At 42.4% G+C, this 15,968-nt stretch overlaps 1 protein-coding gene across 2 annotated transcripts; it reads left to right on the top strand.

Moving 5' to 3' along the window:
• The first annotated feature begins 574 nt into the window (after positions 1–574).
• LOC147310105 (adipocyte plasma membrane-associated protein) lies at positions 575–15,524 on the top strand. 2 transcript variants are annotated; one of them, XR_015125760.1, is made up of 10 exons: positions 575–657; positions 6,957–7,046; positions 7,464–7,585; positions 7,674–7,775; positions 8,378–8,530; positions 8,609–8,724; positions 10,633–10,793; positions 10,935–11,130; positions 12,834–13,800; positions 13,925–15,524. XR_015125760.1 is itself a non-coding variant. In XM_086269554.1 (9 exons), exons 2-9 carry the CDS (start codon positions 6,958–6,960, stop codon positions 13,041–13,043), a joined length of 1,149 nt encoding a protein of 382 aa, XP_086125680.1. In that variant the 5' UTR covers positions 575–657; position 6,957; the 3' UTR covers positions 13,044–15,524. The 2 variants fall into 2 exon arrangements, 1 of the variants encoding a protein (XP_086125680.1); XM_086269554.1 differs by having other exon boundaries at positions 12,834–15,524.
• The last annotated feature ends 444 nt before the right edge of the window (positions 15,525–15,968 follow it).

Genomic DNA, 15,968 nt, shown 5'->3' with positions numbered 1-15,968 from the left:
AAATAAAACCACTTTTTTTACATTAGTAATTCCTTTTGTGCATAATTTAATATCATTGTAATAATAAATTAATTAAAGCAACAAAACAACCTGAAGAGCCGGTTCGGAGCCGAAAGAGCCGGCTCTTATTAGTAAGTCGAGCAGAAAGAGCCGGTTCTCTAAAAAGAGCCGGAAATCCCATCACTAGTAGCAATGCAGCAGCTCCTCCTTTCGTCCTCTGTTTGACCCTAACTCAAATAACCTCACATAAATGTGGGAGTCCCTCTTTCGAACTCAACCTCTTGTATGAAGTTGTCAGGAAAAATACGGGAGTAACGTCAATACCACTTTCAAAATAAAAACTGAGCAAGAGTGATATATTTTGTAAATCAATCCATTTTTGGAAAAATGTCCTCAATCAAAATTTTATACTAACTTAAATGACGTTAAAATCTTTGACGGTAAATTTTGGGGTTTGTAATTCTTTTCACTGGATTTCTGTTAAGCAAAGACATAAATAGGTTCCAAAACAATCGCCAATGAGGCTTTTATTTTTGATGGTCCAAACCGGATAAGCTCCTGTACATTCCGGTCGTCTTGACGTTACCGCTTCGCCTCTGCTTGATACGGAGGCTTATCCAGCAGACGGAGGAGTCGCGCGCTCAGAACTTCAGTCATGTAAGTTTGATACTTCGTTTCATTTTTAGCTCGCGCTCATTTAAAACAGTCACTAATCCACCGAACGCGAGTTTAAAGTGACCGTTCTCTGTGAGCCCTGTGCCAGATTGCGCTTAAAAATGTGTAAATTAATTGAATCTGCTCTATTTTAGGAGAATAACAACTTGAAAAAAAACCCCGAATTCAATAGGCTCTGGACTACATTTCGGCTTCGACTACATACTTATAAAAGGTTTTTATTCCCAGTGATTCATGTTACCAAACGCACGCACGACCAGCAAGTGGGAATGTTCTCTTTGCGCTCTACAAACCTCCCGTCAAACATCTGTGGCTATACGTTTACCTGCTTTATCCTAAAAGATTGAAAGCGAGTTAAAGACTTTTTTATGACCCACTAAGAAAAAAAAACTTCTCGGGTGTAGCAGGTTTGATTGTAATGGTTTTCAGTTGAGCTTCCACTGGCCAGAACAAATGGTCTGAATACGTAATACATGGTGGTGAAAGCTGAACCTTAACGCACCGTTGCAACCAGATAATGCTTCATTACCTAACGATACAACATGGGTGACAAACATGCGGTCCCAGAAACATGCTGTTATGTTATCTGGCATTTTTTAAGGGCGTAAGAAGACCCTGTCTTGCACTCAGGCATATTTTCTTTAGGTGAACAACTAAAGAATGTACCTTTTTACACTTAAAAGCACTTACTGTAAATTCATATGATTAAAAATAATTTAAAGTCTTACAGAATTAACTAAAGCAATCAACAGTGTCCAAAACATCCATATATTGTGTTGAAGAGAAATCAACAGAAGTCCAACTAGGGCCAGGCTGTACTTTTGTGTAATACCAGTTTGTACCAGAAGGTGGTGCACTGAGTCAGCGTAAACTTTATTTTAAAGGCAAGTTTTTATTTTACAATAGCAGACTCGTAAAAATTGAAGTTTATCAAATAAAGGAATATCTAAAATAAGATGGGGAAAGTTTGTTTTATTTATGTGTGCATTTTAAATACAGTTTTTCTACAGTGGTTTTTACTGATTGAGATGGGCTGATGAATGTTGATCTAGAATCTGTGCTGGCTCAAGCTTTCTGCATGTCAACCTGTCCCCGGAGCACAGCAGTCACCTTGCTAAGCTGATTAATTAATAATTTTTATGTGCTGCATACAGGGACCACTGTTCTCCTTATCATCAGGACTAAACCCTTTTGTGAATTAGTAAACTACTCAGACATGATTCTGTTACTTTACCAACTAACAAATACCAGAAAAAAAGAAATAACTATATATATATATATATATATATATATATATCCCACCTCCTGTACATGGATGACATCAAGCTGTATGCCAAGAGTGAACGAGACATCGATTCACTGATCCACACTACCAGGCTATACAGCAATGACATTGGAATGTCGTTCGGACTGGAGAAGTGTAGTCGGATGGTATCAAAGAGAGGGAAGGTAGTCAGAACTGAGGGGATTGAACTACCAGAAGGCAACATTGCAGACATAGAGGACAGTTACAAGTACCTGGGGATCCCGCAGGCAAATGGGAACCATGAAGAGGCCGCTAGAAAGGTTGCAACCACCAAGTACCTGCAGAGGGTCAGGCAAGTCCTGAGGAGTCAGCTGAATGGTAAGAACAAGATCCGGGCCATCAACACGTATGCCCTGCCCGTGATCAGGTACCCTGCTGGGGTAATAGGCTGGCCAAAGGAGGAGATAGAAGCCACTGACATAAAGACAAGAAAGCTCCTTACCATGCATGGAGGGTTTCACCCCAAGTCCAGCACCCTGAGGCTGTACGCTAAGCGGAAAGAAGGGGGCCGGGGACTGGTGAGTGTCAGCACCACAGTCCAGGATGAGACAAGGAACATCCAAGAATACATTGGGAAGATGGCCCCAACTGACCGAGTGCTCAGTGAATACCTCAGGCAGCAGAAACCCAAGAAAGAGGAGGGAAACGAGGAACCATCATGGAAGGACAGGCCCCTGCACGGTATGTACCACCGGCAGATAGAGGAGGTGGCTGATATCCAGAAATCCTACCAGTGGCTGGACAAAGCTGGACTGAAAGACAGCACAGAGGCACTAATCATGGCAGCACAAGAACAAGCTCTGAGTACAAGATCCATAGAGGCTGGGGTCTATCACACCAGGCGAGACCCCAGGTGCAGGCTGTGTAAAGATGCCCCAGAGACAATCCAGCACATAACAGCAGGGTGCAAGATGCTAGCAGGCAAGGCATACATGGAACGCCATAACCAAGTGGCCGGCATAGTGTACAGGAACATCTGTGCCGAGTATAACCTGGAAGTCCCGAGGTCAAAATGGGAGATGCCCCCAAGGGTGGTGGAGAATGACCGAGCTAAGATCCTGTGGGACTTCCAGATACAGACGGACAAAATGGTGGTGGCTAACCAACCGGACATAGTGGTGGTAGACAAACAGAAGAAGACGGCCGTAGTGATCGATGTAGCGGTTCCGAATGACAGCAATATCAGGAAGAAGGAACACGAGAAGCTGGAGAAATACCAAGGGCTCAGAGAAGAGCTCGAGAGGATGTGGAGGGTGAAGGTAACGGTGGTCCCCGTGGTAATCGGAGCACTAGGTGCGGTGACTCCCAAGCTAGGCGAGTGGCTCCAGCAGATCCCGGGAACAACATCGGAGATCTCTGTCCAGAAGAGCGCAGTCCTGGGAACAGCTAAGATACTGCGCAGGACCCTCAAGCTCCCAGGCCTCTGGTAGAGGACCCGAGCTTGAAGGATAAACCGCCCGCAGGGGCGTGCTGGGTGTTTATTTATATATATATATATATATATATATATATATATATATATATATATACATATATATATATATAATGGGAAATAATTGTAACAAACTCATTTTAACAAAGTCTCCTGACTTTTTATTTATTGATATGGGGCAGGAGAATGTGCAGAACAAGTTGTTATTTAGCCTCTAAATTTAAGGAGGTTAGCTGGAAATCCAGCAATCTGTTGCACAACTGTTCCCCAGAGCTCACTCTTTGGGAATTCTCTCATTCCTACAAAGCTGTCACAACTGCAAAATGTCAGATTTTTTCCACTTGACACTCAAATGCCACATCTGAGTTTCTGACTGATTAACATCACCTGATGTGAGGAAACAAGAAAAACCTCCACAGTGTTTCCTTTATGTTCAAAGGAATCAGAGGAGCTTGGTGTAATCAACACTAAGCCAAAGTACACTCCGAGCATTCATTAACTGCAGGTCCTGTAGCGTAACCATAAAATGTGTTAACAAAGGCAGCTTGTTGTGCTTCATATTTGAGCTGATATGTGCGTCTTGTCCAGTCGATATTGAGCAGGAAGCGACATTCAGTGAGTGTCTGGAGGCTCGACGCCAAGGAAGTTTTAAGCTTTGCAATTTTCCTGAATACTGGTGAACTTTTGTGTACCAGGTTGTACATTTTTCTGAAATAGCTTGAAGAAGAAATGGTTTTGTTTATTTAAACAAAACCATTTCTGTCATCCATCCATCCATCCATCCATCCATCCATCTTCATCCGCTTTATCCGAGGCCGGGTCGCGGGGGCAGCAGCCTAAGCAAAGAGGCCCAGACCTCCCTCTCCCCAGCCACCTCCTACAGCTTATCCGGGGGAACACCAAGGCGTTCCCAGGCCAGCCGAGAGATATAATCTCTCCAGCGTGTCCTGGGTCTGCCCCGGGGCCTCCTCCCGGTGGGACATGCCTGGAACACCTCACCCAGGAGGCGCCCAGGGGGCATCCTTGTCAGATGCCCGAACCACCTCAGCTGGCTCCTTTCAATGTGGAGCAGTAGCTGCTCTACTCTGAGCCCCTCCCGGATGGCCGAACTTCTCAACCTATCTCTAAGGGAGAGGCCAGCCACCCTTCGGAGGAAGCTCATTTCTGCCGCTTGTATCCGCGATCTCGTTCTTTCGGTCACTACCCACAGCTCGTGGCAATAGGTGAGGGTAGGGACGTAGATCGACCGGTAAATTGAGAGCTTCCCTTTTACACTCAGCTCCCTCTTCACCACGACAGACCGGTGCAGCGTCTGGATTACTGCAGCTGCAGCCCCAATCCGTCTGTCAATCTCTGGCTCCCTTCTCCCATCACTCGCGAACAAGACCCCGAGATACTTGAACTCCTCCACTTGGGGCAGGAACTCATCGAGGCAGTCCGAAGGCTCTAAGAAGGCTGGGTACTCCGAACTGCCTGCCACTCGGCGCAGATGACAGTCAGGATCCGTTCCCCGACCCTAAGGCGCAGGGAACAAACCCTCTCATCCACCGGGAAAAACCCCAACGTACCGGTAGCAAGCCGAGGGGATATTAGAATACCCACCCCAGCCCGCCGCCTCTCACCAGGGGCAACTCCAGACTGAGACAGAGTCCAGCCCCTCTCCAGGAGACTGGTTCCGGAGCCCAAGCCATGCGTAGAGGTGAGCCCGACTATATCTAGCCGGTACCTCTCAACCTCACGCACTAACTCAGGCTCCTTCCCCACCAGAGAGGTGACATTCCATGTCCCTATTGCCAGTCTTGGCAGCCGGGGGTCAGTCCGCCAGGGCCTTCGCTCCTGGCCACCACCCGGCACACAATGCACCCGACCCCTATGGCGCCTCCTGCGGGTGGTGGGCCTGCGGGAGGATGGGCCCATGTCTCCTCTTCGGGCTGTGCCCGACCGGGCCCCATGGACTAAGGCCCGGCCACCAGACGCTCGCCCTCGGGCACCCTCCCCGGGCCTGGCTCCAGGGCGGGGCCCTGGTAATCCTATCCCGGGAAGGGTAAACTGTTCCCTCGATATTCTTTTCATAAGGGTCTTCTGAATCGCTCTTTCTCTGGTCCCTCACCCAGGACCAATTTGCCATGGGAGACCCTACCAGGGGGCAAAAGCCCCCAGACAACATAGCCCCTGGGATCCCTGGGACACACAAACCCCTCCACCACGATAAGGTAGCGATTTCTGTCGGTTGAAGACAATTAATCAGATTTACTTTATTTTTATTTACTTTATTGTAAGTAGTTTGTAGTTTTATTCTATTTATTGTTTCTTATTTTATTTTTATCCAGAATTATTTTATACATTCATTGTTTTATTAAAAAAAAATTGTATTTGTATTTTTTATATATATATATATTCTCTGTGACAGTTTTTTTGCTAATAGTGATGCTGTTTTATTACTTTGTGTTAGGACTGACCCATATGACATAGAGCAAGGCCATTCGTGAGCAACTCTCACAACATTAAGACAAAGCCGGGAATATCTGAGACTGAGAGCCACGTGCCAGCCTAAGACTACAGTTTTGTAAAAATGAATCAGCAATCTACACAGGGGGAAACATGGCCACAAAATCCAAATAGGCTCTTTTTTTTTTTTCTCTTAAATTAGCGAATATTCTCAGTTTAAACATTTGATTTGTTTTCTGTGTGCTGTAATCGAAAAAGGGGGATGCACATTTCTGGATTGAATGCTGTGTTAATAGTGTTGTGCTATAATGCAGCTGCAGCTTCCTGTAAGTTGCAAACATGGATAGAAATCATCATCAGAAATATAATTATCACACATTTTCTCGAAAAATCGTGATGGAATTTTAGCTGCATGAATGCTACACAAATAACGTTTTTAGTTAACTAATTAATAATAATGAATTAATTCTAAATCTCCTTGTGGATGTTAACATTTCTACTTTGACTTATGCTCAAAATTATCTACACATGCAAAATGTCTCGTTATGGGGGGATTTTAATCATGTACATCTCATCTGTGTCCATGAAGCTGCCTGAAAGCATGAAATGTTCTAATAGTGGACGACCTCTATTTTTTTTTTTCCCCTTTCTGGATCCTTCATGGTTAATGAATCTGTCAGAGCAGATGAGGAGGAGGAGCGTGTGTGGAGCTGCTGACTGAAGTCACAACATTGTTTTTGGTGGAGATAATCATGTTCATGGTGTTAGAATGAATGTTTTTAAGAACACGAGTCATGATTTGGCATTAAAAGGTCACTGCTGGAAAACGTGTTATCGTGCTGGAACTCCCCGAAATTCACATCTGTAGGCATCCAAAGTTCATAGTAACTGTCTCCCCTTTATGGATACTTCTTTTTTTTTTTTTTTTAAGTTAAAATACATTTAAAACAATTCAGCTCTGTGGTCAATAGACCAGTGAAAAACAACAAAATGTCAAAGGGTGGCAGAAATATTTGGCCACAAATAGTTTGCAGCTGTGTTATGATGTCATGAATTTTGTAGTAACCAGTGCTTTTTCTTTCCTGTCTCGCTCAGAATGGGAAGGCGATCTCTGTTAGTGGCTCTCCTGGCTGTAGCTGTTGGAGTTTACCTGCTGCCGTCTCCCATCGACCCCAAACCACATGTGTAAGTATTCACACTTTCAGCTGGAGTCCCTCCAACGTGACTGCGGAGCGCTTCAGGCCCGCAAACATGGTTATAGTGGGAAGTGCAGCAGATACAGTTAATAGCCTTTTAAAAGCGGGTGCAAGAACCAAACTGCTGTTTTACAAGCAAAGTGAAACCACTGGATCAGATGTGTATAAGGAGAAGAGTTTAAGGGCAGACCAGTCAAAGTCAGATTGCATTTTTATGTTTTAATTCAATCAAAAATGCTTTTTGCCTCTGTGTATATAGAGAGTAGCTTTCGTAAAACCATGTATTTACATTTTTACTTTCATTTAAGGTTCAAAAACTATTATAATAGCTCATAACACAAAGTTCATCTAGCTCTGTGCTGCTGTTCAGTTTTCCTGTATTGTTACCCACGGTTTGTTTCCTCAGACTGAAGGGGCCACCTCCGGCTCTGGAAGGGCCGCTGGCTGTCAACACCCGTCTGCAGAAGGGTCGTAGGCTGTTCACTGGGAAACTACACGGACCGGAATCCTTCACTGCTGATGAGCATGGTGAGAGAGTTTGTTTTCCCCCTTCTCTCTTATTCCTGTGTGAAGACATCTACGTGCAAGCTACATATTGATGGAGTGTGTGTTTCAGGTAATGTGTACACGGGCACAGTGGACGGGAAGCTGTGGAGAATCGGTCCTGACGACAGCCTGACCTTCATCACTCACATGGGACAAAATCTACCAGAATGCGGTTGGTGTTTGTTCAGGGATGACTGATCCTTCCTCACTTTCCTCCTAACTTTTTGTGGTCTTGATAACTTTACTGTGTAGCTGTTGTAATCTGTGACATTATGTCCTTCAAATCAGCAGTTCATCTTTTTTAAATAGTATGAAGATAAAAGCTGGCATTTAATAGCTGACTTCACATGACTTTTAAAGTTAAATTTTAACTTTGAGTATCAGAGGGCTAATAGGAGCTCGTATGTCTAAGGGGACAGTCAAAGTAGCTCAGTGCTTCATTTGGTTAGAAGAAAATTGGATGATAATGAACTTTGGCAGTTAACAAGGATTCATTTACCTCAGTGGAAATAACCCAAACCAGATGACTCGCTGAATTTAGCTACAACAACACTGGGAAAAATGTAATTTGCAGCACACATGAAACCTGAATATTAAAGGTGATGCATTTAATTATTCAGTAAACCTTTATTTATAATTTGAGGTTTATTTTTTAGTATTTAAAAGCACATATGAGACTAATGGAAATCATTAAGTTGATTTTTGCATGTCAAAAAGACACAAAAATGAACAACATTGAATGTTTTCACAGCACCACATGTTGTGTGTCTGCAGGGAGCAGTACAGACTATGAACCTGTGTGCGGTCGCCCTCATGGCATCCGTTTGGATCGTCACGGTCAGCTGATTGTTGCTGACTCTTACTTTGGGCTGCACAGCGTGGATCCCAAAACCGGAGAAAAGACTTTACTCCTGGCTAATTCAGAGGGTACAGAGTGTGCTAGTTGTGCTCCACATGCTGTATGAATCCCTTTAAGACCAGTAAAGTCATTCTGTTTGTCCTCAGGAGCTGATGGCGTTCCCTTTACCTTTTTAAACGGGCTTGAGATTTCCTCCCAAACTGGAATCATCTATTTCACGGACTCCTCCAGTCGCTGGGGACGCAGGCACGTCAAACTGGAGGTGAGAAGGAGGTCTGGGCTTTAAAATAATAATCCAAACACAATTTTTACTATAGATTTGCACAAAGAAGATTTGGAAACAAAGGTGGGCAGCAGCTCTGGTCTTCTAATAGATCGCAAAAAGGACTGCTGATGCAAGCAAGCGCCATTGAGGATTGTTTTTTTTCCCCTTCAGAGTTGCTTAGTAACCACAGCACTCAAAAACACAAGAGGACACTTAAGCTAGTTCTTTGTCTCTGTTCATCTGCCCAATTTGCCAAAAAAAAGGAACCAACAAGAGTCCATTCAGTCCTGCTGGTGAGGCTTCAGGAAGCACTTTAAAATCTGATTAACCTCTCACAGTAATTATGTAAATTAGAAATATGATTTCCTGGTTCACCGTGGCAGTCGACTGCCAGAGGGATGACCATTGTCATGAACCGAAGTTCCGAGCGCAGGCAGGACCCAGTAGCAGAACCCACACACTAGGGTAGGAGCGAATAAAGAAAGTAATTTTTATTGCAACTAAAGGTGTCCCGTGAGGGTAGCCAGAAAAACAACGTATGAAACCAGAAGAAACCGAGGGACCGCACAGGGAACGCCGAGAGCGGGGCTGTGAGAGGGGTGATAGCCGGGCCGAGTGAACCAGAGGGGGGTGGAGCTCCAAAAGGGGTCGAGACGGCGAAGCTGAATGTGAACCAAATCTCAGGCGGACAGGTGGACAGGCAGGTGGCTCGAAAACAAAAACACGCCGAGTTGTGATCGCTGAGAGGCGACTACAGACTGGCGTGGAGCAGCAGGTAGGGCAGGATTAAATAGTCCACCTGGTGATCGCCTGGGATGGGATGCAGGTGTGGGGTTAGCAGCCACGCTCGTGGGCGTGGACATCCCAGCAGCACCCCGGACGCCGGGCCGCGGACCATGACAACCATGTTTTATTTTATGTGGAGTTTGGGTGGTAGATAGTGAGAACCCTTTTAACATAAGGTGGAACCGTTACTGTTCAAGACAGAGCTGATGGATTCTCTAGTGAGCATTATTACGGTCATTAAATGTCACTCTCTGGATAAGGGAGTTATAACACAACCAGAATCCACCCTCTCTGTGCAATCTTGCCCTTGCCCCGTTTCTGTGGAACACCCTCCTTCAAGATATTAGGCAGGCATGCTCTGTGGAGGTTTTTAAAACTAAGCTGAAGACACATTTGTTCACCCTATCTTACATGTCTTAATTTTATGGCTTTTAGTTTTTAAATTTTTACTGTTTTTAACTTGTATTGTGTCTTTTACCTGTATTGCTTTTATTTCTTTTTTATCTTTTTAGTTTCAAATAGTTGTACAGCACTTTGTTTGAAAGCGCTTTATAAATAAAGTTATTATTATTATTATTATTATTATTATTATTAAATGTAATAAAATAATGTAATAAAACCATTTTTCTAAATGTTTTTCATAAGCCAAGCAAGAAAACCACAACAATCAGATGGCCCCTATGAGCAAGTACTTGGCAACAGTGGGAAGGAAAAACTCACTTTTAACAGGAAGTAACGTCCAGCAGAACGAGGCTCAGGAGGGCCGGCCATCTGTCATGACTGGTTGAGAGCAGAGGGAGATAGTTTCTTCCTTATTTTCAAGTAGTAAGAAATTAATAAATGAAGATAAAAGTAAATGTATCTCAGATAAGCTACGATTTGTTCAAATAAGCTAACTGAAGTGAAACAGGCAAAGAAACAAATGTAGTTTTTTGTGTATTTTAGGTGATTCAACAAAGCAGAGCGATGATAAAATGAGCAGCATGAGTTTATGTAAACTAAAGAGATAAACTGGAGCTTTATATAAATGGCGTTTGGATACATTAAATACAGAGCTGTACAAAATCAGGCTAAGCTGTGCTAAACCGTTCAAACTGAACAATTCTGATTGTTTTTCAGGTGATCGAGCTGAACAGCCTTGGCCGTCTTCTCTCCTACAATCCCCAGTCAGGAAGTGTGACTGTGCTTCTGGACTCTCTCTACATGCCGAACGGCATCGTCCTGTCACCTGACGAAGACTTCCTGCTACTGGCGGAAACCAGCATTGGACGTATACTGAGGTTTGGATTGATTAGAGGATATTATACAAAGTTGCATTCATTTTCTGGAGGCCTAAACTAAGCTTTTCCCTTAAAATGATCTTTTTTCCCCCCAAAAGGAAGAAAAACTCAAATCAAGAAAAATGTTTTGTTGTATATCAGGTTTTGGTTAAAAGGCCCAAAATCTGGGACCAAGGAGGTCATCATGGACAATATGATTGGTTATCCCGACAACATCCGCCTCAGTGACCACGGTACATTCCTGGTTGGCATAACAACACCTCGCTTTCGGAAGTTCATGCCACCTTTCCTGGATATGATTGCTCCGTACCCAGTGATCAAACGCTTCCTTGCCAAGGTCAGTGAGTTTTGATTATGAGGATAATGTGCTGATGGGTGATAAGAAAAAAATGTGAGTCAAACCTTCACTTGTGTGATTATTGGCAACTAAACAGGATCTGCTCTATTTTTAAAACAGCCTTTAAGATCTCAGATAAGTGCTGATTTCATCCTGGTTTTTGTGTTGATAGCTGCAACTCAGTCCAATTAAATTAAGATTATTTAAATTTAATAATAAAGGCGTCAATATAAGATGTAAATACACAGAAAAAAAGTCTGTAGTTTCTGCAAATAACCAGTTAAAATATTGTTTGGCTGGAATTGCGAAATGACTTCAGTTCCCCAAAGCAACAATAAAATTTGAAATTAGTGATGTTGGATTGAGTTGAGTATTTAAAAGATCCGGCCAAAAATGCCGATGATAAAAACAAAGCTATTAAAAAAAGTTGTCAGTTGACTAATAGGGATAAATATAGATCAGCTTAAACTATCACCTGAACATTTTAGTTTAGTAAAGTATTAATCACTTAAATGTTTATTTTTTGTTGTAAAGTAACAAATAAGCTGTTAGTAGCTGGGACATCTTTTGTATTGAGAAGCTCAATGCAGATTAATTAATAATGAAAGGTTTTAGCTGCTTCCCAGCTTAAGTTCAGAGGTTCTGTTGAGAAGCAGTGTAGTTTCATCTATTTTCCCATAATGCATCTGGTCTCCGTGATTCTCAGTTATTTATAGTGTGGTCAAGCTTTGTTGCTGACTGCATGGTGACGAGACAGTGTGAAATCTAACAGGACAGGGTCAGGGCCTCTTTAGCTGGACACACACAGACACTAAATACACTGCTCCGACACACACGGACACACTTGAATGAATTCATCCCAGGACACACATCTGAACTGTTGGTGAACTGCTTCAAGGGTGAAAATTAAATCAAAGACATGGCAACAAAAGAAATGGTTCAGTTCAGACACGATTTGATCTCCCAGGAAAATAAAAACTCGCTTTTATTTTAAGTTTATACGATTTTAGCACAGTGGACATATCTCAATTTTAGTCTGAATGAAAGAAAACACTGACACGTCTTTGTCTAATGTTGTTTCCTGCCACTCCCTGCAGCCTGACACCATCTCCGGTTATAGTTCCACATGTATGCAAAGCTAAGTCAAACAAAGACAGCACTCCATGCAAAGATCTTAATAAAAAAGGGAACAGGAAGTATTAATGTCTTTCTTTTTTTCTCTCCTCTCCTTAATCATCATTTCGTGTCCTGTGTTGTTAGTAGCTGTAAGCCTCGGGTCTGGTTTTTATCTGGAAATTATTGGGGGGGCATAACAAAAAGTGGAAGACTGTAAATGTGTATAGTATTATTATTTATTATTTATTTCAAGTGAACAAGAAAACTTTTGAAGAACTCTTTCACAAGTCATTCTTTATGTCATGTGTCTTCTATTATTAGCAATTCATTAGGTTGATTATTGTAAATTCATAGATTTTTGTAGTCTGTAAGATGCACAAAAGGAGTCCAAATTGATGTCTTGAAATTGCTAATAGCAGTACTCCATTAAAGTTTTCTTTGTCTACTGTCATATGTAATGAAGTAAAGCAGGAAACTGTCACATTACCAGATTTTAGCTGTATATTCTGAGTTATTCTGAGCTAAGTGCTAAAGTTATTTTACACTTTAGCACTAATAGTAAACATTCAATGCGTTTGTGTTTCCAGGTGGTTCCCCTGAACTGGTATAACATTCTGCTGCCACGCTACGCTCTGGTCCTGGAGCTGGGATTGGATGGCGAACTCATGGGAACGCTTCATGACCCGGAGGGCCGCCTCACATGGGCCATCAGCGATGTCTTCCAGCACCGAGGGAGAACCTACCTGGGCAGCACCGACCTGCCGTTCCTTCCCATCTTGGAAGGCTGGGATAGCTAATGATGACATATAAAGACTCTTTTCGTTTTATGTGGATGCAGGGTTCTTCACATTCACATTAGGACAACCACTAGTGTTTCCAGAGCAGTAAACTAAGAAAATATGATAACCTGAAGACATTTTAAGACACAGTGAATCCACCCCTAAAAATAATGAATGTCGAATCTTTTCCTCTAAAGACACGTAGTGTCCAAAAAACACAGGGCTACGGGTGAATCCCTGAAATACTGCTCAGTTTAAAGAAATAATAATAATTACACTCCCTGTTAAAAGTGAGTTTATCCTTCCCACTGTTGCCAAGTACTTGCTCATAGGGGCTATCTGATTGTGGTTTTCTTGCAAATATTTTAGGGTGTTTACCTTGCAATATAAAGTACCTTGAGGCAACTGTTGTTCTTATTTGGTGTTATATAAATAAAATGTAATTAAATGATCAAACTTATGTTTGACTTATGTTCATATCTGACCACTGTAGGTTAGAAACGATGTAGTTGGGGAATGGGATTACTGAGCAGATTAAAGTAAACCTCTTTTTACTCAACAATCAAAAGCAGAGAAAGTGTCTTTTTCTAGATGTGAAATCAGATTAGAAACCTGCGATGAACAGGGGATAAATATATCCTCACGTAAATAGCTTACGAGTTGTTTTTGCACTGCAGGAGAAAAACTGGAACACAACTGTAGAGACACCTGGTGGCTTTCCATCCATCACTGACTTTAATATCATCACTCGTTAACCCTAGAACACTAATTTCAGGTGATTTTCACCCATCCAGTTATTAAATAGGTGGCAATTTCCAAGAGAATTCATTTGGTAAACAAAAACTTTTATCGTCAGCTGATCAAAAAATTAAATGTTTTTGTTTCTTTTCACGGAACAGAAGTTTGATACCATCATGGGGAGGCTCGCGGCTCTCCAACGGGAGATTGAGAGACCAGTGTCGGAGTGTTAAAGAACAGCTTTAAAATTCTCCTGAGCTGCTCGCATAAAAGAAAAATCAACAACATCAACATGCGGACACCACGGCGCCAGCTGCACGGGCCCAAGGCTGGAGCCGAACAAAAACTCCCTGATAACAACTGTGTGATGACAATTCTTCCCATCCCATGCAAGGCCACCTGGGTTGGCTAGCAGACTGTTTACTTAGCCTGATAGGGTGAAGGACACTGTCTCAGCTGAACTATGGACACGCACACACATACACTTACACTGATAAGCACTCACACATTTCCCTTCCCCTTCTAATGCCTTCGATGCTTGTTGCCTCCTGGGAACACGAGGCGGGTCTGGGCCCGCGCTGGAGAGTCGGCGCAGTGGCAGGATGGCTGCTGTGTTGCCTGGGATTACTCCTTATCCCCTACCCAACCCTGTTGCTGGTCACGTGCTCTATAATGTTGTACTGTGGACATTTATGTGCTTTTCTGTGCAGAGGAGTTTTTTTTTTTTGTTTCCTGTTCTCATGCTGTCCTCCTGTAGCCCAGCATGAGTAGAGGTCTCTTTTTTCTTCTTGTACTTTTCCCATTGTAGTGTCCATTTCAGTGGTTTTTCTGTAATGCAACCGTTCTCTGACTTGTATCCCCATGTGATGTCTGTGTTGTGTGTGTAAGGTCGGGGGGCGGGTTCATTCCACTGCAGGGCAACCTGCCACTGCATGTGGCGAATACAAATTTGAACTTGAACTGTCCCGGGCTTACATGTCCCAGGTATGTATGGACCAAAGAACAAGTTCCCAGTTCTATTTTTATTATTTTTAGTTAACCATTCCCTAATTTTTCACTAATTTTAGGGTACAGCAGCAGTCCCCAACCTTTTTTGCGCCACGGACCGGTTTATGCCCGACAATATTTTCACGGACCGGCCTTTAAGATGTCGCGGATAAATACAACAAAATAAAACTAGTACCGGTACCGAAAAAAAGAAGATTTATTCATAACACATGTGAAAAGACCCAGGAAAACAGAGTTAACGATAAAAACGATGACAAAATAACGCTGAAAACCGATAAAAACCCTGAAAACCATACATTTCACACCTGAGCCTCAGCTCTCGCGGCCTGGTACCAAACGACTCACGGACCGGTACCGGTCTGAGACCCGGGGGTTGGGGACCGCTGGGGTACAGGGTCCCCGCATACCTTTTTTTTTTTCTTTTTATGAGACTTAATAGGGGGTAGTAAAAGAAGAGTACTTCAATTTGCCATATATTGTTGTACTTTAATATATTTTGATGGGAAGTATTTTTTGTCGGGTATATTGGGTAAAATTGGGTGATAGTGTTACTGTTCTTGGGTTAAATCCATTAGGTTTGGTTCACCATTACTGCTGAGACGCGGGCCTGGATTGTCAAATTTCGCTAACTTTTCTTTCTACAGAATTTGAAATGAACCTAATAAATGTGAATTTTGGACTGTCTTAAACTTGGAGGTTTACTGTTAATATCATGTTGAAAAGTTAGTCTTTTAAATAAAACTTTTACATTATTTAACATTCCATTGTGACTCTGTCCTTGGATTCAAATTTTTTTTAAAAATACATTTTTAAACCACAAATCTTTGGATTTTGGACGTTGTTAGTTTTTTGTAACAAATTTGAAAATGACCAAAATTTTCCATCCAATTATAACTTATATTTTATTTTGTATTGTATTGCATTTTACAGACACTGGAGATTCTTGTAAACAACGTTACGAAAAGAGGTAAGAACAAAATAGCTGTACATTAAATCCCAAAATGTTTAAATAAGGTTAATCCCTGTGAGCCAAAAGCTTGGGCTTTACACAGCTCTAAATGCTGTTTCAGACAGTTTTTTCTATTCTTGGCTCTGTATGATGTCACTAACGATGTTATTTCTGGTAACATGCAGGATCACAGCTAATGCTATTAACTGCAGTGACAGTAGGACTGAGGCAGGTCAGAAATGTAATTT

The sequence above is a fragment of the Aulonocara sp. 'chitande type north' Nkhata Bay genome, linkage group LG17 (genome assembly GCF_057382095.1).
Source record: "Aulonocara sp. 'chitande type north' Nkhata Bay isolate Kocher_YH1m ecotype deep benthic linkage group LG17, A_spYH_male_GT1.1, whole genome shotgun sequence".
NCBI classification, from domain to species: domain Eukaryota; kingdom Metazoa; phylum Chordata; class Actinopteri; order Cichliformes; family Cichlidae; genus Aulonocara; species Aulonocara sp. 'chitande type north' Nkhata Bay.
Note: the sequence above shows the minus strand (reverse complement) of the source record. Positions and strands in the feature narration are given on the sequence as shown.